General features: G+C 62.4%; 1 protein-coding gene across 1 annotated transcript in view; it reads right to left on the minus strand.

Moving 5' to 3' along the window:
• Nucleotides 1–24,671, minus strand: part of Aacs (acetoacetyl-CoA synthetase) — a gene marked incomplete in the record, with an annotated part of 30,353 nt that overhangs the window by 4,940 nt on the left and 742 nt on the right. Inside the window, 13 exon segments of the mRNA XM_005403000.2 lie at nt 50–175; nt 1,189–1,302; nt 2,778–2,900; nt 3,006–3,070; nt 3,292–3,416; nt 4,587–4,667; nt 7,587–7,734; nt 11,059–11,140; nt 11,288–11,402; nt 15,663–15,760; nt 15,894–16,007; nt 18,159–18,279; nt 19,440–19,543. Coding sequence (XP_005403057.2) covers nt 50–175; nt 1,189–1,302; nt 2,778–2,900; nt 3,006–3,070; nt 3,292–3,416; nt 4,587–4,667; nt 7,587–7,734; nt 11,059–11,140; nt 11,288–11,402; nt 15,663–15,760; nt 15,894–16,007; nt 18,159–18,279; nt 19,440–19,543 — 1,416 coding nt within the window.

The following is a 24,671-nucleotide window of genomic DNA, read 5'->3' on the forward strand; positions in this document are numbered from 1 at the left end:
GCGAGTCCCCGGAGCCCGCCGCGGGAGGAGCGGGCCGGGCGCCACCTACCGGGGAACTTGGAGAAGTAGGCCTTGCGGTACTTGGTCCCGTTCTCGTCGTTCCAGAAGTGCGTGGGCTGGCAGGGCACCGGCCGCGTGCACACCAGCTCTCCGCTCTCGCCCCACACCGCCCGGCCTGCGGGAGGCAGGGTCAGCCCGAGGGTCCCTCCCGCCCCGCGCAGGGCCCGGGCACTGCGGCGGCCTCCCCGCCCCCAGGCGCCCTGGAACACGGCCCAGCACTGCACGGGCTCTCGCCCCCACGGGGGTCCCGCACACACACTCGGCACCGTGCCCTGGGGACCCGCTTGGCGGGCACCCGCGGACCCGCAGGGCGCGCCCGGCACCTTGTTCCCCTCCTCGGCCTGGCGTCTGAGCCGCTGCCGCGCCGCGACCGTGCGGCTCTGCCCTTGGGCGCCCTGCACGGGTGACCGGAGCTCACTCCGCGCACAGTGCTGCCCGTGCACATCCCGGGGCGCACACCGCGCACGATGCCATCCCCCGCCTCACTGCGCGCGCGAGCCCATCGCCCTGGCCCAGCGTGCAGAGCGCAGCACTGGCCGAGCACGGACAGCGCCGAGCGCGGTGCGCCCGGGGTCCCGGACACCAAGCCCGTCCGCCCACAGCTCGGCCCGCTCACGCTGTCCGCACCAGCAGCGCCCCTCTGCCGGGAGCTCGCGCCTGAGCGGGCAGGGGATGACCCCGGGGCAGGCAGACGCCCCTGGGCGCACGGGCAGGGGCGGGGCGCCGCAGTGCGGGGCTCAGCCGGGGCAGCCGCCGTGTCTTTCCCCGAGTGCCTCACACAGCTCAGGCAGGGGAGGTGGCAGCCGTGGTCACGAACCTGATCCGCGCACACAGCACACGCCAGGCCCTGTCTGGTGCTGGGGCACAGGCTTTGCTCTTTACAGCAAGCAAGGCTCGCTGCAGACCAGCAGCGGCCACACCCTGCCCCCCAGCCCTCACTAGGGAGGGGGAGAGGGGACCCCTCGGAGGGCCGCGTCTCTCCCAGCCCCACCCACAGCCGCTCCACAGGGGCGCAGCTGGGAGCCCTGGGGGGGCACAGCCCAGCTGCGGGAGGGGAGCCTGCCCTTCCACTGCTCAGGCAGAGGCCAAGTGTCCCCCGCCACCCCAGGAAGTCACAGGAGCACTCACCTTCCTCGTTCCACGCCTCCACAGCCATGGCCAGGTTCCGGGCCTGGATCTCGCCCTTGTACACGGGCACTGATGTGTTCTGGCCCATGAAGCAGGAGATGATGTCGGTGCCCCCTGCAGGGAACACGAGGAGAGAGGGCACGCTCAGGACGCAGGAGTGCCCTCTTCCCTGCATCAGCGACAGCGCTGCCGAGGGGACAGCGTGACAGCTCTGCAGCACAGGGCTTCTGGAGCCCAGAAGATTTAGAAGCTGGACCAAGTCCCGGGGGGGGCGGGCAGCTTTTTTTTTTTCCGGTGCTGGGCATGGTGGCGCACACCTGTAATCCTACCACTTAGGAGGCTGAGACAGGAGAATGGCCACAAGTGCAAGACCTAAAGTACAGAGCGAGACCCTGTCCCAAAACAAACAAAACCCAAGCCCTTCTTACACGGACCTACATCCCCAACCTCTTTTTAAAAATGTTTATTTTGAGACAGGGTCTAAGTTGCCCAAGCTGGGCTCCATCTTGTGATCCTCCTGCCTCAGCCTCCCAGGGTGCTGGGATGGCAGGTGTGTACCACCATGTGTGGCTGCACTACTGCTTACACATGTCTGGATGCCTGAAAAAAATGTATTTGTTACTAGAACGATTTTTTCCTTAGTTGTGCTCTGCATGTACAAACTGGGGAGTGATAGTACGAGTTTAAGATCCGTGCATAAAGACACCATGTCCAAAAGCCAGCGGGGTTTGTTCTGGCCTCAACGGCAAGATGATTCTCTTTCCACCCCAGGCGAGAATCTAACTGTGCCGTCGGCTCTCTGGGTCCTCACGTCCCTGGCCGGCGTCTCCCCCAGAGAAGCCCAGGCCAGGATCACAGCCGCCACCGAGGTCTCCACCTCCCGGAGATGCACACCCCGCCCAGGCTTCAGGGACTCCGGCGAGAGGTTCTGCTCACGCACCCTGGGGCCGGGCGGGGCAGACACCCAGGCTGGGAACAGTAGCGCACGCCTGAAATCCCAGCTACACGGGAGGCCAAGGCAGGAAGATAGACCGAGGCCAGCACCGCAATGTAGCCTTCTCACTGCCCAAACGTAGGCATCAGTTAGCGCGTAACCGCCTTCTACCACAGGTAATGTCTTCTTCTGCGGGTACCAGCAGTGACGCAGGGCTCACCCTTACCTGTCAGCCTGTGCCTGTGAGTCCTCCCGCCTGCCAGGACCTACCTGTTCATCTTAAAGCGACTGCTCCGGGACACGCATCTGCACAGAACAGCGCTGGGCAGCTGGGTGTGAAACCCGGCTGGAGCCTGCTAGACGGGGCCTGGGCAAGGCACTCCACACCCAACCGCGTATGCTGCATTTTCTGCTTTGGAAACCAGGCAGAGCTGGCGCAGGTGTAGGCCTGCAGGCAAGCTGAGCTGCATGTGCATTTCCCGAGGAGCGCCTCCAGGGGGCAGCACTTGCTCAGCAGGGTCCTGTCCCCTCACTGCCCGGCAGGCCAAGGATGAGACTGGGTTTGGCACGGGATTCACAGGCTGAGCCCAAGGGCGAGCAGGTGGGCACAGGGGCGTCAAAGCAGCAGGGGCAGCGGTGGGCGGGGCGGGCCTACCTGAGATGGAGCCCAGCAGCACGTTGCTCTTGACACACCTGTACACGTACTCGTAGCTCTGGGCTTTCAGCGGGGAGCCGGTGGACAGGATGGTGTGCAGCGTCTGCAGGCTGTGTGTCTCCGCTGCCGGGACGAGCCCGGAGTCAGGGCGGCGCACACAGGGACCAGGCGCCCACTGGGCTCGGCTCCAGGGCCGGCCGCGCGGGGAAGGGACCGTGCGCGACTCACCTGGCTTCAGGCCCTTCTCTTCGAGCACGGACAGCCACTTGGCACCGGTCCCCAGCACGGTGATGCTAAGGTGGGACAGGAAGGAAACAGCGACCCTCAGCCCCTGCCACACCCCCCACGGCGCCACGGGGCCAGGACACAGCCTCTGGGGCCTCAGAGCGCGGCCTGCATGGGGTTCCCTCCGGGTCGCGTGGGGCAGGTCCGCACCCCAGTCCCCTCACGCCAGGGACCCACCCCCGGCTCCAGCTCGCACTTCCCAAGCACGGAGCGGGGCGCCCGGGCCTACCCGATCCTGTCCACCAGGTCCCACAGCACGTTGGGCGTGGGCACCAGCGGGGAGCCGTCGTACAGGACCAGGGACGCGCCGGTGGCCAGCGCGGACACCATCCAGTTCCACATCATCCAGCCGGCCTGCATGGGGCAAGGAGCCGCCTGTGTGGGGGTCCTGGCCGGGCCCCCAGAAAAGCGGCCCGCACTGGCCAAGGCACCCGAGCTGCCGCTGCACAGAGAGCCACAGCCTGGCAACTCCCCGCTGCCGACGACACAGAGACACCGACACGGCGAGGAGGCCTGCTGGGGACCAGAGGCCCAAGGGACCAAGGCCCGGGCGGCGGGGGAGCAGCCACACGGCCGCCGGGCACACACCCTCAGCGCCCCCGGCGCTCTGCCAGGTTCCAACACTGGCCCGTCACAGGGGCGATGCTGAGGTGGGAAGGCTTCTGGGCCTCCAAGGTCCAGTGGAGGTGCTGGAGTTGGGCCACCAACCCCGAGCCCCCCCCCAGGCTGCTGCTGCTGCCCGAGGCGGCGTCAGGGTGGCTCCCTGGGGAGACCCCGCCCGGCCCGTGGGCAACACCCCGGGAAGGTGAACCCCTCGAGCACCACTGCCCAGGAGCTCCTCCACACAGCCCTGTCCTTCCAGAGCCAGTCGCTCCAGCAGGGCCTCAAGGAACCGCTGAGGGCTCTGCGAGTCTGCGGCACCCGGAGCACCCTCCTCACGGCGCTGGGCTCCCCGGCTGCCCCGCGAGGCCGAGACAGGACAGGGCGGTGAGAGCTGGCACTCGAGACGCAGCTCCTGCAGCCCAGCGCTGGGCACCAACCCACGGGGCGAAGGAAACAGCCGTGTGACCTGGGCCCACAGTCCCCCAGGGGGCAGCCCAGGTCTCTGCCCCCGCCGCCGGGCCTGCGTGGTCAGGGGTCACGAGGACCCAGTGGGAACCCCTGCCTCCAGCACTGTTTCTTTAAAACCTAGGCACAGAATTGCGACCAGGAGACGAAGCTGGACCATCCCGGAGCCTCCAGGTATCTGCATGCTTAGAAAGAGCTATCAGGGGCAGGGCGTGGAGGCACACACCTGTGACCCCAGCACTAGGAGGCTGAGGCAGGAGGATCACCAGTCAGAGGCGAGCCTGGGCGGCAGGGCAGTGAGACACACTCCTGTGTCACCCCTGCCCCAGGCACTGCCTTATCCCTGCCCCCAGAGCTCAGATGTGTAAACGACGCCCACCCCAGGCTTGACTGCACACGGGAGCCGACCCACCACCATGCTGGCCAGGCCCCGCGGCAGGGAGCACGCAGCCTTACCGTGGTGTAGTAGAGCAGGACGTCGCCGCAGGTCATGTTCCCGTGCAGCATGTGCTCCTTCAGGTGCTGGAGGAGGGTGCCCTGCGGGGGCAGCGGCGGTGAGCGGCTGCTGGGAAGGCCGCCTCCCTCTCCCTGCCCTGACACCCGAGGGCGCTCATGACACAGAAGGGGTCCCCCAAGCCCCGCCCACCCAGGGGGACCCACACCTCGCAGGGGGGCGCCTGCACCCGCGAGAGCAACGGTGGAGCCCACGCACTCACACCTGTGCAGCGGGCGCGCCCAGCTCTCGGGCGCCCCCAGTGGAGGACAGGGAGAGGAACAAGGACAGGGGCTGGGGTTTAGCCAAGCGGTACAGCGCCTGCCTGGCAAGCGAGAGGTCATAAGTTCGATTCCCGGTACCGGAAAAAAAAAAAAAAAGAGAGGAACAAGGACGACAGAGCTCGGGGACCCGGCTTCCTATCAGACGCCTTCTCACCCGCCCTCCACACACTTCCTACTGCTGTCTGTTTTGAGACAGGGTTTTGCTCTGCAATCCAGAATGCCCTTGAACTATGTAGCCCAGGCTGGCCTCGAATTTGAAACACCCCTCCTGCCTCAGCCTCCCGAGTGCTGCAATTACAGGTGTGTGCCCCACCACACCCAGGATGTTCGTGCCACTTTCTGAAGCGGTTCTGGAAGTCCCCTTTCCGGAGTGTCTTTAGGAGTGCGGTCAGAAATACAGTGACTGCCACTGCTGCTGAGCAACAGGAAGTCCGCACATAAAAGCACAACAGGGTCCTCTCAGAAACCTTAAACGTCAGAACGACCGTGAGAGAGAAACGTTTTGAACAGACTCAGCCATCCAGGCAGCAAGTACAGCGCAGCCATGGAGGTTGAGGAAGGAGACGCAGCTGCTTCGGGCTGGGCCTCCTCTCCTCACTTTGCACCAGGGAGGCTGAGGCAGGAGGATCACCATGAGTTTGAGGCCAGTCAGCGTGACATAGTGACTTCAAGGCCAGCCTACTATATAGCATGACCCTATCTCAGAAAACGCAAAACAAAACAGAAAGAGAACGCTAACAATGGGCAGGTCTGTGAAGGGGCTGCGGGCTCGTCACCCGCTCTTCCAGGTCCTACAGGGTCTACAGGTACTACAGGTACTACACGTCTCCACTTTCAAAAGAGAAAGAGTAGGGGTCACTAATCTACGTATATAAAATCCACTGACGAGAAGTAACGCGTTACTCTAGGAACTGTGATGAAGTTGGACTTCTGACGAAATGAACGGAGACGTTGGAGCCCCAGCCCCCAGGACCTCAGAACGTGGCTCTAACTGGACACAATGCCTTCGTAAAGGTGGTTAAGTTGAATGAGGCCTCAGGCTAGGCCTGGATGGGAAGGTGTTTGGTTTGTTGTTGTTTGGAGACAGGGTCTGGCTGTGTAGTTCAGGCTGGCCTCGAACTCACTATGTAGCCCAGGCTGGCCTCGATTTCATGGTAATTCTCCTGCCTCAGCCTCCTGAGTGCTGGGATCACAGGCCTGAGCCACCACACCCAGCTACGTGAGGCGACCTTAGAAGAAATGTGGGCACACACAGCAACACCAGGGGTGCCAAGGTCTGCTGTGTCCCCTCCAAGATCCACTCAGAACCCCATCCCCACAGTCACACGTCACGGGTGTTCGGGGCGGGGCCTTGGCTCAGGGCCAGCCAGGGTCACACAGGGCACCGTGACCATGACAGCATCCGGGGCTTTGTGAGAGATCCCCCTGCCCACCAGGGACTCTGCAGGGGTCCCCAGCAGCAAGACGCCCCCCACGGCCCCTCATCCTGGACCTGCGCCCTCCAGAACCACAAACGGAGGGAGCCTTTACCTCTGAACTGCGCCGTGCACGGCACCCAGTGACAGGCTGAGACGGGGCCCCGTGAGAGGCCACACGCGGACCAGGGAGGAGGGGGACAAGCCCTGCAACGCTCGGATCTCGGGCTCCAGCCTCCAGGACTGAGAAGCCCCCGCCCGTGAGCCCCCGCCTACCCCAGCTCTGAACTCAAGGTGGTGGCTTCGCACGCTCGGCCCCACACACCGCTGTGGACGCGCGAGACGGGGCACTCCTCCCAACGATACGCACACCGCTCCCTGCCGCTGAGAGCCCCGCTCCCATCTCTCCCATGGGCCGAGCTTTCGCCAAGGCTGCCAGCCCCCGCCCCGTGCCTGTGCCCTGGGCGCCCAGGCTGCAGTGTGGAAGCCCCGCCTCGCCCAGCCCCTGCTGCCCCACAGCGAGCGCCCACGGTGACCGCCAGGCTGGTGCCCCCGTGCTGCAGGCGCTGAGGTAGGCAGTCAGGCAGGGCCAGGCCCCCGGAGGAGCCAGTGCAGAAGACAGGTACCCCGCCACGTGGAGCTGCGGGCCAGGCCTCAAGACAGAAGATGGACAGATGCGCCCACAGCACCTCCCTACGGGTAAACCCCAGGGATTGACATTCCAAGTAGGCACCAACCACCTCAAGAAGGCCAGGCAGAGCCCCGACCCCTCCAGGAAAAGCCCCTGTCCTGTGATCATGCCAGCTTGCCACGGGGCTCTCACCCCCATTTGATCCCGATTTAATCAATTTTACCTGAGCAATTTTACCTGAGCAATTATGCTCGTAATCTTTTTTTTTTGGTACCGGGAATCAAACTCCTGACCTCAGGCTTGCCAGGCAAGCGCTTATGCCACTGAGCCATATCCCCAGCCCTATGCGCGTAATCTTACCGGCTGACCGTAGCTGCGTCCCGCCTCACACCCAGCTTGGACTGCCTTGCATGAGGATTTGCTCTACAGAAGTCCCTAGGAAGGCCAGGGTCCTTGGCAACCCACTTGGGTCCCCTTCTGTCTCTCTGGACAGAAGCTTTCTTTCCCCCAATAAATATATTCTGCTCTTAACCTCCATTGTTCCTAAAATTCAGGCTTCGATTTTAGAGATCACAAACTCATCCCAGATGCCCAGCAGGCCGGGAGCCCCCCACCCGTGTCAAGGGGACCTACCCCCGCGGAGTGCACCATGCACTTGGGCGCCCCCGTGGTGCCCGAGGAGAACATGATGAAGAGCGGGTGGCTGAAAGGCAGCTGCTCGAACTCCAGCTGCGGGGCGTGCTCGCCAGGGCCGCCGGCCAGGAAGTCGTCCAGGAACACGCTGCGGGCAGAGACGCGGGGACACTCGGTGAGACGAGGGTGCAGCCCAGCCCACCCCGGCTACGCCTGGCCACTGCTTCCACTCTGCCAGGGGAACAGCCAGCTTCCAGGGCCCTGGACCTGGCTTGGGAGCATCAGGGCCGTGATGGCGAACCTTTCACAGCTTCCAGTGAGACAATCAACCCACTGTGGCACGCATGCCGTAGGTTCGCCACCGCTGCTTTAAGGGAAGGGATAATCAAATCTAAATTTTACTAAATGAAGGGAAAGCAAGAGGAAGAGAAGGATTCAAGTTGGTTTATTCATTTGTTTTTGAGACAGACAAGCCCTCACTTTGTAGTTCAGGCTGGTCCTGTATTCACTACGTAGCCCAGCTGGCCTCCAAGTCCTGGAGATTCTCCTGCCTCAGCCTCCCTAAGTGCTGGGACTACAGGGCTGCCCCGCCCCGCCTGGCTTCAAGTTGGTTTCTTAGCACGGAAGACAGGGCTGTCTGCTGTCTCTCTAGAGACCCTTTGCTGCTGTCGTAAACACCAGGGAGCTCCCAGGTAACACAGGCGCTGTTTGTGTGCAAACTCAGAAAACAGCTACAACTCATTTCCTCTGCTGCAATCACCTGATTACAGCACTCAGCCCCCGACCGCCTGAGGGGAGAGGAGCCGGGGAGGCGGGGTCAGAAGGGCATGGGGCCGCATTAAGAGCCTGTCCTGCACCGCGCACAGGTGGCCAAGGGCAGTCTGCGGCAGGCTCCTTTACCATACCCTGAGAGCGACAATGAGATGTACCAGTCCAAACCCCGACAAGCGCACCTGTGATCCCAGCACTCAGGAGGCTGAGGCAGGAGGATCGGTGCCAGTTCGAGACCACCCTGGGCTACAAAGCAAGCTCAAGGCCAACCTGAACTGCATAGCGAGACCTTGTCTCAAAAAGACAACAAACAAAACAAACCCCAGCAGGTGGCACATCCCATAATCACAGCCCTGGGGAGGCTGTGGCAGGAGGTTATAACAGAGTAAGAGTTCAAGGCCAGCCTGGTCTACATAGAAAGTTCAAGGTTAAGGCTGGGGCTATAGCTCAGCAGAACAAGTGCCTGCCTGACAAGCACAAGGTCCTGAGTTCAAATTCCCAGTACAAATAAATAAATAAATATCTTTGGTTTTGCCGGGTGTGGTGGCTCAGGCCTGTAATCCCAGCACTTGGGAGGCTGAGGCAGGAGGATTGTGCAAGTTCGAGGCCAGCCCGGATTACAAAGTGAGCTCAAAGCCTGAACTGCAGAATGAGACCCTGTCTCAAAAAGACAAAAAAAAAAGGGGCTGGGGATTTAGCTCAGTGGCAAAAGCGCCTGCCTGGCAAGCGCAAGGTCGTGAGTTCGGTTCCTGGTACCGGAGGAAAACCCCCCCAAAAAAAAAAAAAAAAAAAAAAAAAAAAAAGCAAGTTCAAGGCCAGCCTGACCTGCACAGTAAGATGCCTCTCAAAACAAAACTACCCCTCCCGAACACCTGTCCAGACATGAGTAAGGTCCATCTGCACTACTGACTGAACTAAGTCCACCGGTAACAGAAAGCACCAGGAGGGGGTGGCCCAGAGCCACCAAAGGAGATGCCCGGGCTGAGGCCACAAAGCCACCTTGGAAGGGGGTCCTTCCATTTGGGATGGCAGAAATATCCACATGCCCCGGACAAATGAGAGACTGCCACCCTGGGGCCTGGGCCTGTAGGAAGCCTTTCAGCTCTCGCTGGGAACAGACGCTGCTGCTCCGCATCTCAGGAGCGCGCGCACCCGGGGACCTGCGGGCCAAGCCCGGCCCCGTCTCCTGGGAACCCCGATTCTGGAAAGTGCCGATCTCATCAGATGCTGCACACAGGGAAACCTTTTCTACCCGACAGTCCACGCGTCAGTCAATAACCAGAGCTTCTGCTGCCCTTCTAAAAACCAAGTGCCCTGGGGCCAGGGGATGTTTTCCCTCTGCTCTCTGGGATGGGCAGCCCAGGGCCGGCGGATCCTTGGCATCCGGAGATCAGAGGGCAACAGGGACGGGTGGCTGGGGCTGAGGCTTCCTGGGGAGCTAAGGGCATCGGCTGCCTGGCTGCCGTTTGCTGGCAAGCAGGATAAGCGCATTTCAACATGAAGCCAGTGCAGAGGCGCTGGCAAGGCCTGGCTCGCTCCACCCTCCACACCCCCGCCCGAGTAGCGGTCTCCGCCAGTGACGGGGAGTCAGATCTGAGGTCTGTGAGGTAAGACTGGGGCACAGCCCGGCTGTGATCGGTGGAGGTTGGCAGGGGCCCCTCCATGCACAGGCCCAGGACCAGGCACCCAGCGGCTCCACACTCCCAGGACGGAGCCTGCCGCAGCACGTGAGGGCCAGCCGCGCTGCACTGGCGGCCTCTCCTTAGCCCTCAGCAGCCTCTGTGGAGAGGACGTCCCCACTGTGTGCACTGAGAAGCCAGACGCCTGCCCAGGGTGCCGGCTGTGATCCAAGCCCACGCGTGACCTTCTAACAGGCAGCACTGGAGCTCCACACTTGCAGGGCCCGGGCAGCAGCTGCACGGACCGGGCTGCCAGGCAGGCCTCGCGCTGCCCACCGGAGGGACGAGGCCTCTGCACTCTCCCGTCCTCCTGGGCGGCACGGCCTGAGCTGCAGACCCACGGACAGACACCCGGGGAGGGCAGGGCTGCTGTCCTCAGCCTGACCCAGGGCTGGGCCCAGAGCAGGAAGGAGACGCGCTCCAAGCCCTGGGAAGGCGGCGCCTGGGACTAAGCCTCACCCACTCCCTGCCTCTGCTCCCGTCCAGAGGCTCACACCGCCGCTGGGGACTGGGGCGAGGGCGCTGCAGGTTTACAGATGGCAGAAAGCAAACGAAGGGATCGTTAGCAACAGGCAGCAGACACAGGTTCTAACAGGGAGAATGCGCACACAGGCCTCCCTCAGGGTCCTGGGCGAGTTCCAAGACCCCGCAGGCACCAAAACGCAGTCAGCCGGCCCCTTATACGAAACGGCACAGTGAGTAGTGCCAGCATGGGAGTGCACTCCTGTCATCCCAGCACTCGGGAGGCTGAGGCAGGAAGGTCACCGCTAGTCTAAGGCCAGGCTGGACCCCACCATGTGACCCTGTCTCAAAAAACAAAAAATCTGGTTTGAGCTAAGTCCTCCCCGCCTCTAAAATGCTAGGATCAGCTCGCTGCTTCTGCTGTCAGAGCTGTCTCTCCTCTGCAGTGCCTCTCTGCTGCACCACGCTATGATCAAGTCCTCGTGGAGAGACCCCGAAGGTCCACTTCCCAGAGGGGTGGAGCACAAGGCCCCCAGCTCGGCCGGAACGCACGCCGTCACCTGTTGGGGATCTTGGCAATGTCTATCTTCTCCCTGGAGGTGACGTACGGGATCACCACCACCTTCCGCAGGTCTGGGAGTCCTGGGAAGCGAGGAGAAAACACAAGGTCACGGACCGAGACGCCGGTGCTGGTTCTTTTCACAAATGTAACACGGCCTGCACCTCTGCTGCAGCTCTCACCTCTGCGCATGCACACACACGTGCACACACGCACGCACGCACACGCACCTTTCACCACCTGCTGCAGCTTCTCCATGTGGCTGTGCTCCTTGCCGTTGTAGATGACGGCCTCCACGGAGAAGATGAGCTTCGGCTGAATCTGCGAGAAGCGGTCCAGGACGCCCTGGGCGGGAGGGAACAGCAGCGCGGGTCACGCGGAAGCCAGCCCGGGCCACACTACCCGCCTCAGCCCCGTCACCCGGCCCGAGCACCCGTGGCACAGGACACGCGACACAGGAAGCTGATGGAGCCGCAACTCGCGTCTCGGAAAGGAGCCCTGCACCACGTCAGTTCTGCCTGCACGGCCAGGAAGAGCCGCGCTGGGCAGACAGCCCCGAACTCCCGCACGGAGACCGAGAGGCGCCTCCCCACGCAGCTCCAGGGCTCCGCGCGGCCCTCCGCACGGCCCGTGCCGCTCCCTGGTCTGCGGCTGGAGAGGAACGCGACTCCTCCGCACTGACTGTGCCACCACACGCACACGCGCACGCACACGCGCACCACGTGCACACACCCGCAGCCGCTCGCCGCCCCAGCCCCGCTTGCCCTGCACGCGGTCTGCGCCCTCCTCACGGCGACTTCCCTCCAGGGGCTGGGACTGCGCCTGCGAGTGGGACCCGCGCGACTGGGGCCGCGTGACGCCCCGCGCTCTGCCTGCCAGTCCCAGGGCCACAGGGCAAAGCACACTGGGCAGCTCCACCTCCCGTCCCCACCCAGCCACTCGCGGGTCACGCTGCTGTCCCCGCCCCAACAAGGGCCCTCAGAGGGGCTCAAGATAAGGCCGCCAGGGGCTGCTCCAGGCTCAGGGTGGCTCCAGACGAGCCGCGCAGAGGGCCGCACCTGGCTGCAGGTCAGCGCCTCCTGCCACCTGCCACCCGCAGCTGGTCAGACTGACCGGCCCATGGGCCGGCAGGGGCCAGGCTTGTTGCAGAGCTGCCCAGGTGACACGAGCAGGGAAGGAGCTGGCAGCTCGGCAGGCATAAGGAGAGGCGGTGCACGGTGGGGTCTGTCCCTGCCCGCACCCTGGCATCAGCTCGTGTCAGTTTATATTTAGAGGTCCCCCGAAGCCCTACAGGCTCACAAGAGGGGTCGGAAGGAGAGGAAGGGGGGGAGGGGAGGGGGGAAGAGGAGGAGGAGAAGGAGTGAGGACTCCTCTGCTGGAAGCCTCAGCAGATGCCAGTTTGCAGCTGGGACTCAGTGGCCACCTTACATGGCCCTGGGGCTCCGACCCAGGGGAGGACAGGGAGCTGAGGCCAAGGGAAGCAGGTGCTGAGCCGCCTGGGCTACAGATCAGCAGCAACAGGGCCACACAGAGCCAGGATGAGCAGGAGGCCATTCCAGGCGGAGACGCCAGCATGAGCCAGCGCAGGGACAGGAGGGGGGCCAGACAGGACACCGGAGGCAGCGGGAGTTTCTCCACCGAGCCCAGCAGTCGGGCTCCAACATCGCTGGCACCTGTGACAGCGCGCAGACAGCCGAGAGGGCAAGCGCCCCGCGGTCGGCCCGCCCAGGTCAAGGCCGGGGCTTCGCTGTCTGGACAGGCGAGGTCTGCAGCGTCTCCTGGGCCGGGACGGCTGAGCACAGCTTTCGGGTTGCAATACACAAACGCCCCGTGACCAGGTCTGCCCCGAGTCGACTGGGTGCCGGGCACCCGGGCAAGGCAGCCCCAGCCAGGGCTGATCCTGCAACCACTGCCCCATTCCGCGGCACAAACACAGGGCCACAGAGGGCTGCCCAAGGGTGAGGGCGAGGCCTGGAGTGGCCAGAAGGCGGCTTCCCCAACACCTTTGGAAAGGCGCCCACCTTGCCATCCACCTCGCTGTACGCAGCGCTGAAGAAAAGCCCAGAGGCCAGAAACTGCAGCGCCGCGGTCTGCAGGCAGCCGGGAGGCTGGGCGCCCCGAGCAGAGCTCACGGCAGATGCACCAATTACATACTAGAGACTAAGGACACCACCACAGAGACGGCGCAGGGGACACGGGACACAGGGCCCGGGGGAGGCACACGGCCAGCGCATGGCAGAGAAGCATCCACCATCTTCGCAGGGACACTGGCCCCCAGCCCTCCTGGCCATGGCCATCTATGGGCCGGAGAAGCCCCTCAGCCCCCTGGCCTGGAGGCCCCGCCCACTGTGGAAGGCCCCAGGGGAAGCCCCGACCCCAGCACTCCCTTCAGAGACCCCAAGACAAAGCAGGGTTTGCAGGCGCAGGGCAGCTGTCCCTTTACAACAGGGTCATCAGTGACATGAAGAGAGCAGCAGAGACACCCAGGTCCACCGCAGACGGCAGGGAAGCCCACGCCCTGCACTGCGGACGCAGCCGCTCACACTCCGACTCACAACGGGAGCAGACAAGGGCAAGCAGTCCCTCACCCCACCTCCCGAAGGTCCTGGCCGGCTCTGGCCCCTGAGCGAGGACGGGGTGGACAGGGTGTGATCGGCCGGCAGTGGACACCTGGGAGCCTGACCCGTCCCAAGCTCCGTGCACAGCTTGGGCAGCCCGAGGGGACGGGGCTGAGGGGCCCAGGGAGACGCTCTTCCAGAAACTGAGGGCGCAGAGCCCGGGGCCTGCCGTCACCTGGGGCCCACGCCGTGGTGGGCTGGCGCTCCCGTGCCAGGCCACTCTGAGCAGCTGTGACTCCGGGACCCGGGACCAGGCAGCGCCAGGCAGGAACTGTCCCCAAGAGGGCGTTGGCCCCGGGGTGCTCTGGACCCGTCCTGAGACGGGCAGAACCTGCCCGACTGGAGTACAGAGGCTCGGGCGGTGCCGCTGCACCGGCGGCTGTGGGCACTGGGAACTGGGAAGGAGCGGGGGCCAGCAGCTGCTGACAGACACACACCTTCCTCGGCCCCACCCTCCCCCCCCCCAGGCAGACTCCAGGGCTCTCTCTCCGCCGGGCTCCCGTCGGGTCAGTGCTGCAGGGCTGTCACTGGTCCCCGACACAGGCGGCTTCCGGTTCTCGAAGGGTAAAGAGCTCCAAAGGACTCAAACGCGTCCAGCCCCCAGCTGCTCAGCTTTGCACCCCGTAACTCAGGAAAGTGCCCCGTGCCCGCCCTGCTGGGCCCTCCCAGGGGACAGCGCTGGCCCCAAGCAGCCACCTGCAGGGTGCAGAGCCAACCCAGCCCAGTGACCGCAGGCCCCTGTGGGGTGGGCCCTGAGCAGCCCTTACTCCGCCAGGCATTGGCCAGTTCCTCCTTTGCACTGCATCAGGAGAGTGAAGCCATCTTAAAGCCTTTACCAAGCAGACTTATAATCCTGCACCCGGGGAGGCTGAGGCAGGAAGATCCCACGTTCAAGCGCAGCATGGGCAATTTAGCAACCCAATAAGATCTTGTCTCAAAATAAAAATAAGGGGCTGGGGATATAACTCAGCGGCACAAGTGCCTGCCTGGAAAGCACAAGGTCCTGAGTTCAATTCCTAGTACCAAAAAACAAACAAAATAAAAAATAAGAAGGACTGAAAACATCTCCCTGCAAAGTACTAGTTCAATCCCCACTACTGCAAAAAAGGAAAAGGAAAAGGCAAAAATGCTTTACCCAAAAGCCAGCCCCCAAGCAGACAAGCTTCGGCACTCGCCCCCAGAGCCACCACCGGGACCCCAGGCCCAGCGTCCCCGCGCTGAGCTTCAGCGGCACCTGAGCATCCGGGGGTCCCCAGGCACTGTCACGGCTCTGAGTGCTCAGCGCACAAACCCCGCCCCCCGTCCCTGACCGCTGTCCCCAGGTCACAGACGAGGAGGCACAGGGGTGGGCACCCACGGACACAGACCAGCAGGGCCACGCGGACCGGCGCACAGCGCAGGGCCGGGATCAGGAGCCGCCCAGCAGAGGCAGGCAAGGGCCCTGTGGGTCCCCGGTGCCCCTCCCTGACTGGGGAGCAGGGGCGGGGCGAGGCGCATGCTGCTGCTGCCTCGCTCATCCCACGGGGGGCGCTGCGAGCCGGGCGGCCATAGCAAGGGCAGCCGGAGGCAGCCGGAGCTCACACCCAGCAGCAGGGAGCACCGCGCCATGGCAGTCTGGCGGACGGGATCCCTGCGAGGAGGCCCTGCGGCGCCCGAGGTCACAGGTGAGAAGACACGCCCGCACACAAGCCCTGAGCAGCGCGGCCGGCCGCACTCCACGCTGCCAAGGCTGCGACGCAGCGGGCTCGGCTCGGCCCGGAAGGGAGCGAGGGCCGGGCTCTCCCCACACCTCCACGCGGGGCTCCGGAGGGCGCCGCACCCACAGAACGAGGAGGTGCGCTCCTGGCGCCTCCCGCCGGCCTCCAGCCCTGCTCGGGAGGAAGGGGCAGCAGCGACGGTGGTGGTGACCGACACACAGCTCCCCTGGATGCCCTGCCACTGCCCACTGGGCAGCACGGCCCCTCAGCCCTGACTCGGCCTGACTCACGTTCACACCGAAGTCCGGGGACGTGGAGCTCCAGATGGCCCCGATGCTCGCCGTGGCCAGCATGGCCTCCACGGCGTGCGCGCTGTTAGGCAGATAACCTGTGGGGTGCGGGGAGAAAGCCGTGAGTTCGGGTAAACTGAGGCAGCACACCCAGGAGCCAGCACCACCTCCTCCGCCTAACGCGGGCTCCTCAGCCCCGGACACGAGGCGCAGATCTCCGGGGACACTCACCGACCACGCGGTCTCCCTTCCGCACACCCATCTTTCGCATGGCGGCGGCGAACAAAGCCACCTGCTGCCGCAGCTCCCCGAAGGTCACCTTCACAATCTCCTCTTTGCCTTCCCCTGGGGAGAAGGAGAAGAGGAATGGTGCTCTGGCCATCGTAGAGACAGGGGCCGCGTTGGGGGCTCAGAGGGAGAGAGCGTGCCTGTGTCCCGCGGTCATCGGTCGGCGCCCAGGACAACCCTGCACACCGAGGTGGGGAACGAGACGGGACGGGGGTGTCCAGACGCCAGGGGACAGCAGGGCTGCGGGCGTCAGGGGGGGGCCTCGGGGAGACGGCCAGTGCGCGTCTTTCGCTGCAGGCCGGGGTGGTGCCGTTTGAGACCATCACAGATGGACCGGAAGGTGCAGGGCCCCACGCTGTGCCCGGCGGCGACACCCTACATAGCCATAGCGCCACAGGCAGCCAGGAAGCCCACGCGGGCCCACCAGCCTGCGGCGCCTCCTCCCACTGAACGCGTCCCCTTCCATTGAGTCCCCCTCCCTGGTGCCCTGGTCCTGTCACAGCCGCGCCCCAGGCTGCCACGCGACCAGGGACGGCGCTGATTCGCCCGGTTCCCCAAGGTATCAGTTCTGACCCGGTCTAAGGCTGGGTTCGGGGGTGCAGGCCTGTAATCTCAGTTCTGGAACCTAAAGAGTCTTCTTTCCAAAGTGAATGCAGAACCCACTCCCTGTGGCGCGAACCTGGACCCCGCTGCCTGCTCCCTCCTCCATGCTCACACCCCGGTAACTTCCTCTCCTGTCAGCACCAGCAACCTGAATCTGCTCTTGAGAGACCCTACACCACGCAGGCGACCGTTCGCACCCTGCAGCCGCCAAAGCCAGGTGCACAGGCGCGTCTGGAGGAGGCAGCGGACCGGCCCGTGCAGGCGCTGGGATGGCCCGTGCGGCCCCCGGCCCACGCGGGAGTCCTGCACACTCAGCGAGCCGTGCAGAAGACCAGGCACTGGCCAGCTCGGGGCCCTTAAGCAAGACCTCTGATTTGGGGCTGGACAGTTTACATCCAGAGGTCCCCCAGAGCCTCGCATGCTCACAGGCTCAGCGGCGGGGTTTGGGGAGGTGACTGGACCACAGGGGCTCGATGCTCGCGGGTGGACTCGTCCTCAGTGAGTTTAGAGCTGGCCGTGACACCAGCCTGGTCAGAGGAGCTGGGTCCCTAGGGACAGGGCCTGGGAGGGTCTGGCCCCCACCCTCGACCTCGCTGACTCCTGTCTGCCCTGCCGTGGACTGTCCTCCGCACCGCCGTCCAGTCCACCTGTGGAGTGGACACTCTACGCACTGAGCTAAGGGTCCCCCGTCCCCACGCAGGAGCTCAGGGTATTTCATCCCAGCAACACAGACGGTGACTGAGTCTGGGGTGCAGATCCACGTGACCTCCTTGTATGGCACATGCAAGGCCCTGAGTTCTATCCCCACCACTGCACACCTGCACACAAAGCAGCATGGTGTGGGCTGGGGGTGTGGCCCGGTGGCAGAGCGCCCCAGCTTAGCACACGCAGGTCCCAAGATTCCCTGCCCCACCGCCGACAAGGACAAACAAGATCTTCATAAACTAAATGTGATCTCGGGTTGAGCTCACTAACTGAAGGGGCTCCAGCCTGGGCGCGGTGGCACACACCTGTGATCCCAGCACTCAGGAGGCTGAGGCAGGAGGACCATCACAAGATCCAGGCCAGCCTTGGCTGCAAGTGAGTTCAAGGCCAGTCTGGAGTACACAGCAGGACCCTGTCTAAAAAAATAAAAATTCCTTTACACCAACGCTTCCAAGGGCTGCTTTCTAGTACATAAGTTGGAATGTTTTTTAAACTTTATTTTCAAGAGGAGAAGCCACCCAGACATGGCAGTGCACATCTATAATCTCAGCATTCTGGGAGCCTGAGGCAGGAGGATTCCAAATTAAAGCCCAAGGGCAACTTGATGACTTAACGAGACTTTGTCTGAAAATTAAAATTAAAAACGACTGGGTATGCAGCTCCCTGTGACGGCCCTGCACTTGACCCCCAGTGTCAGTGGGGAGCAGCGACTCCAGTCACGGCCCCATCACCGGCCTCCTGGTGTCCCAAGCTGGCCACTCGGTACTAGGCATCCCCTTCTCCTACAAAGGGGACACAACGGCCCCTCGCTCCCCAGTGAAAACAGAGCCAGCGCTGCCTCGGCTGTCCAGAAGCCCAGGGATGGCTGCCCTCGGGGAACGCCCATCCGCACAGACTCACTTGTGACATACAGGGCCACTTTGTCGTTCTCTTTGTGCCGCAGCAGGTTCTCCGCGTAATTCAGCCGGCTGCCTTTGAACCACTCGGGGACGTCCGCAATCCCTTTGGAAGTATCCACCACCTGCGGGCGGAGAACACGAAGGCACCCACATGAACAGAAGCGGCCCCTGCCCCTTGGAGCCTCTCGCTTCCCTCGGCATCGAGAACCAGCTTTACAGACCAACCCCAAGCCACCCACGGGCCAACAGGGACCCCAAGACCAACCCTCCCCGGAAATGTGCTCTTTTTGGTTTTGGTTTTGGTACCCGAAATCGAACTCACAACCTCGGGCTTGCCAGGCAGGTTCTGTGCCGCTGAGCTATATCCCTAGCCCCAGAAGTGTGCTCTTTCACCAGCTACTTAGTATGCCAGGTGCCCCCCACAAACCCAAAAGGCCCGAGCCCCTGCCCTCCTGCCACAATTTTCTGGAAGTCACTACAACCTTTTGCATCTTCCTCAGCATCTTGGGACCTTGGTTTGCTTTTCTCATTTTGCTTTGTTTCTTGGTTTTTGGTGTTTCTGGGACAGGGTCTTGCTATGTAGTCCAAGCTGACCGGAACTCACAGCGCTCCCCCTGCCTCAGCCTCCTAAGCACTGGCATTATAGGTGTGTGCCACCATGCCCAGCTTGGCTTCTATTTTTTTTTTTTTTTGGTGCTGGGAATTGAACTCAGGACTTTGTGCTTGCTAGGCAGGCACTTGTGCCACTGAGCTACATCCCCAGACCTGCGGCTTGGCTTCTAAATGGACGACACAGCAACCTTCCAGAATGGTTTGCCTCAACCATGGGTGAATTATACTTGGAATAACGGGCCTCCCTTTCTGGACCTGCTTATTATGCGCTTGGAGGGCAAGGAGTTAAATTCTCGAAAACCCGAGCTGGAAAAATAACAAAACTACTAACAGTTTAAGTGACCACAATGTGTATGTACTTAGTACCCTCGACCTGCACACTTCAACATATGCACATGTTAAATATATGTACTTCACCACAACTGGAATTTTTTATTTCAAAAAAAGAAAGAGAACCCCAACGCCCGCTGGCTCAGGCTGCTCAGGACCCTGCACAGGGCCTGGTCCCCCGTGACAGGATGGACGTCTGCGGTTGGGGCGTCCCAGGCAGTGCTAACTTCAGGCCACGTGTCAGGGTGAGGCCTTAGAAGAAGATGGGGCCCAGGGCACCCCAAAACTCTCGCTGCACTCAGACTCGGCCGAATGCAGGTGTGTGGCAGCCCCCGCTCACCTCATCGTACATGCGCGAGAAGACCAGCCCGCTGAATCTCCAGAACTCGGCCCAGAAGTCTGAGTAGGACTCGACCGACCAGTGGTACAGGTCGTTATAATTCTCTGAAAACAAAGGAAGACCAGGTTCGGCATGAGGTCCCCCGCCAACCACAGGCAGGGGCCAAGGGTCCGGAGCCACCACTTGTCCTCAAGAGGAACAAGAACAGCGATCCAAGCCAGGTATAGTGCTGCAAGCCTGCAATCCCAGCACTCTGGGAGGCTGAGGCAGGAGGATCACAAGTTGGAGCGCAGCCCTCAGTGACACAGTGAGACGTCATCTTGAAAGAAATAATAAAAGAGACCTGAAATGTAGCTCAGTAGGAAGGCTCTGGGTCCCTGGGTTCGAGTCTCACTACCACAAAGACAGGGATGGATGGACGGATGGATGGAAAGACGGATGGAAGGCTACGTAGATGGACAGATACATGGTAGACACGTAGGTCTTTCCGGGTCTTGCATAAGCAGCTGAGTGGTGCCTTCAATGCCCCCTGGTGCCAGCCCACCAGGGACTGCACACACTTCAGCCCAGCACTGCTGTCCGAGGAGCTGGGTGTGGTCCAGTCTTTTGAGACCAATTACACAGAATTTTAAACAGGACAAGGGCAACTGACATTCGCAAAGCGGCTTCAGCGGTGAGGGTGGACTGACAGGAAGCGCGAGGCTGTCCCAAAGCGCAGCCGCGGGCAGGCGCAGGCGGGACAAGCGACAGCCGGAAGGTGAGCGGCCCCGCACATGCCACAGCGGCCGCATCCGCACTGCTACGCCCCAGACGCCCCGCCCAGGTCCCAGGCCTGAGCGCAGGGTGCAGAGCGCAGAGGGGCTGGCGTTCCACCCTGCAGCGGTGTCCAGGGGCGTCCTCTATCACACTGGGCTCCATAGGGCGATCACCACCAGGCAGTGTGGGCCCTCGGCCCGGCAGGCTGTAGCAATGCCAGGAGCCCAGGCGTGGGAAGCAGAGGGGCCGGGAGAACCCCCTCCAACGCCAGACGCCACAGAGGGCACCGAAGCCCTGGGGCTCTGAGCCACAAGGAAGGGGTCTTGATCTCAGCAAAGATGCCCACACCTCCTCCAAGCCCAGACTGGGCACCAAGCACACGGGGCGTCCACCTGCGATGGCGCCTGTACCCAAGTGGGCGTGGCGGTCCACATCTGCAAGCCCAGCACTCTAGGAGCTGAGGCAGGAGGATCAGGACGAATTGCTGCAAATTCCAGGCCACCCCGGGCTACACGGTGAGACCTCGTCTCAAAACAACAGTAACAACAAAAAAACAGGGGTAGTGACCATGGGCCACACTGCCTCAGAGCACAGGCCCTGAGTTCAGCTCTCCGCGTTCCAACCCCGCTACTCTGAGCTACGTGGTGTAACACTTGAAAAGCTGGTTTTCCGTGGAATTCTGCAACTTAAGTTTCTCTGGAAGAAACCGGGCCCCTGGCTGTACCCCAGTAATGTCCAGGGTGACCTCAGACACGATTTCTCTCCCTGTGCCCGGTTCCTCCCCGTGTAAGAAGGGAGTGGGGTACGGATCCGAGGGTCAGCGTGAGGACTGACTGGGCCACAACGTCAGCCCTTGCTGCCTGCAGGACACTGAGAGCTCAGGCAGGCAGGGAAAGGGTTAACAGCAGGAGGGCACCCAGGGGAGCAGCGCCCTTGGGAGACTGGGGCCCTGCACCTGGAGGAAACAGCACTGGACCAGCAGGCCCGGTGGCTGGCGGAGAGTCGGATTCCTCCGCTCTGGTACTGGGGCTGAACCCAGAGCTTCACACGGAGCCACTCTGGGGCAGGAGAGACAGGGTGCGGTGGCTGATCGTTTGTCAATTTGAGTAGGAGAGCCACACCCCAGGGCGGCTGGTCCCTGGACAGAGCTGCTTCTGTTCTTCTGAGGAGCTCCAGGTCTTTGACCTCAGCTTGGACGTTGTCTCCTGGCTTCTGCTGGAGACTCTCGGCTTCTGGCGCACACCCGTCGGCCTCCTGATTTGGACTCGCATGGGACACTGCAGGGAGCGCCTGACCTTCGCCTGGGTCCTTCCAGCTCCAGTGTGCAGACGCCCTCCGTACGCCTCCTCACCCCTCTGTGCTGGCCACACTGAGGCCATCTGGTGAGTTCTCAGGTATTTGTACATTGTGGAGAAGGACATTCTTTTGTTAGAGAAAGCACTGAGGACACACAATGATTTGTTTACTATTTGTTAGGGTTTCTTTTTTTTTTTTTTTTTTTTTGTCTTTTTGAGACAGGGTCTCACTATGCAGTTCAGGCTGGCCTTGAGCTCACCTTTGTAGCGCTGGCTGGTCTCAAACTCACAATGATCCTCCTGCCTCAGCCTCCCGAGTGCTGGAATTACAGGCGTGCGCCACCATGCCTGGCTTATGTTAGGGTTTCTTAAAATAAGCCTTCACTATACAGCCCGAACTGGCTTTGAGTTTATGATCCTCCTGTCTCAGCCTCCCAAATGCTGGGATTACAGGCGTGTGTTGGATTACATGTGGAGAAGGATAACCCTTTCTGGGGCCAGGTGGTCACAGTGGCAAAATAACTAGCTGTATTATCCTCGCTAAAAAACGTCTGGTATCTGCCCATTTGTACTAGCTATGCCCTTGGTTCTTGCTCAATAAAAGGTGATGGAGATTGGTAATGGAGGTTGCAGTCCAAGAGGCTGTAAGCCCCCTGATCCCAGAATTTTGCCTCTCTTGTTTTTCTTGTTTCTCTTACTTTTCTTTTCATCCGCAGGTACCTCTTTCTTGGGACCTGTCACCCCTGGACAGAAACAGAATCTACATCCAACAGTACATCTTGTTATATCTGCTTCTCTAGTAAACACTGACTGACACGCAGGGTCTCGCTCAGTCTCTGGCCCAGGCTACCCTCAAACTCTAGCTCCTCCCACCCTGGCTTCCCAGAACACTGGGATTACAGACACACATGTAGTTTCTAGTGTTTTGCTTTGTTTTTTTGATCATCTCAGTCCTTAAAAATAGCAGGTCCAGGCTGCAAAGCACCTCTACCCCAAAACCACTTGATATAAAAGATGGGCCGGGGCGGGAGGTGCAGCTCAGGGGTAGAGCACTTGCCTGGCACGCACAAGGCCCCGGGTTCAATCCCCAGTACTGAAAAAAATAAATAAAAGATGGGCCAAGCCAGGCATGGAGACACCTGCCTATAATCCCAGCATTCATGAGGCTGAGGCAGGAAAATTGTCACAAGCTCGAGGCCAACCTGGGCTACATAGTGAGTGCAGGGCCAGCCTGGCCTCAAAACAAACCAAAGGGGTTATCGGGAGAGGCAGGCCAGAGCCCCCAGTGAAGACCTCTGAGGCCTACCACAAAAGTCCACCCACAAACAGCATCCCTGGCCAAGGGAGACATGACCAGCCTGGAGAATCTGGGGCCAGGTGGTCACAGTGGCACCTTACCACCTCGAGGGCCGTGGGAGATGACAGCGAAACGGGCAACCTCATGCGGAGCTAAGCCACTGCCACCCGAGCGACCCTGGCCAGGGCTTCTCCACCCCATCCGGCCCTCAAATGCCTATGGCCCAAGCACCCTGCCGGGTTCCAGGGGAATCTGTGGTGAACACCAGATAACTGACACAGTGCCACCCCCACGGTGCCAGCCCCCACCCGTCGTCACCCGAATGCAAGAGGCGACAGACAGGGCAGCCACGCCTGGGGCGGGCACAGCTCCCCCACCTGTGGCTGCCGAGTGGTCATTGCGACTTTGTGCCTCGGCTGTCCCAGCTGTGCCATGAGCACAAAGTCCACCGCCTGGGGGGCGGACGGCAGGCGGTGGGCAATAAGAAGCGCCAGGAGCCGGAAGGGGCCTGCGCGGGGAAGGTGCGGTGGGCATCAGCTCCCACACCTCTCCCACCCCTGCCTGGCCCTGGCGCGGCCGGCTCTGCTCCCCGTTCTCTCTCCACCCCTGGGAATACCAGCCGCTCAGGCCTCGGTCTCAGCGGCCTTGCAGCTGCATTCCCTCCTGCACCACGCACAGCGAGGCCACGCTGCAGCTCTGAGCAACGCAGCACAGCCCCCGCGCCTTCCGCTTGCCGACAAACTAGCGCCCGAGCAGGGAGGTCACTTCCAGCTCAGCACAGCCTCCAAGCTTGAGCAGCGAGACCTGCAGCCTGTCCCTGAGGACAAGAGACCAGCTGAGCCCACCTGGCTTCGAAGGAGTTCCCAGCAGTTCTGCCGGAAGCAGGGCCAGGGACAAGGGGACCCGTAACCCTGGCAGCAGAAAGGGAACATATACCTCCTGCACCAGCCGGACCTCCTGAACCTCAGAACAGAGCTGCCCGCCCACCTCAGCCTGCCAGACGGACTCAGGAGGGGAACCTCCCTCTCGGGGTCCCCCAGCACCCTCCAGGCCCGGAGCCCAAACGACAGAGGAGCATATATTCAAAGCAAAGCGGCTTCTCAGTGAAGCCTTAACCCAAAGCCCAAAAGCTGCGGGACAGGCAGGTGAAGGGGGGAAGAGGCTGGGACCAAATCTTGCCCAGCGTAAGAGGCAGAAGGGCAAACCCAGCTCCAGCCCCGGCCCAGAGCACAGGGAGCACCCGGGCTGAGTGGGGGGCACAGCTGGCATCCAAGGCCCGGGCTTTAGAGGTGGAAGCGCTGTCCATGCGCAGGGCACCCGCAGGCCAAACCTGTTCTGCGGCCTCAGACCGGGAGCATCCGGCGGGCGGAGACAGGGCGCCACCAGGCCTGGGTGACAGGCAGCCCACCCACGGCACCCTCACACCCTCCAGCTCCCAGAGAGGAAACAGGCTCGGGCAGGTTCCACGGTCCCCCGCCCCAATCCAACGCACAGCCCGCAGAGGTGGGGCAGCCCAGCCCCCCGCTCCTCGCCAGCAACGGTGGCTTCGGGCTTGGAGAAACGGCTCATCAACTGGCAGGACACACAACTGCCGGAGATCAGCATTACCCTGTGGCTGGCAGAGGGAAGAGACCGGCCGGAGGGGCAGAGAAAAAGGAGGAAGTCCCCCACACAGCGTCCTGCCCTTCCCGGGGGCGCGCGGCCCTCCCCAAGGCCGCACACCCAAGGGAGCAGGCACCTGTCTCAGGCGACGGGGGGAGCGGCAGTGCAGGTGTGGCCGGGGCGGCCTGCGGCTTCCCCACCATCCCGGCGCGGAGAGCGGGGCGGCGCGGGGCGGGCGGGGTTAGGGGTAGAAGGGGCGGACGGGCACCCGCGGGTTCCGCG

This window comes from Chinchilla lanigera, unplaced genomic scaffold, assembly GCF_000276665.1.
Source record: "Chinchilla lanigera isolate Chin_1 unplaced genomic scaffold, ChiLan1.0 scaffold00081, whole genome shotgun sequence".
Lineage (NCBI taxonomy): Eukaryota > Metazoa > Chordata > Mammalia > Rodentia > Chinchillidae > Chinchilla > Chinchilla lanigera.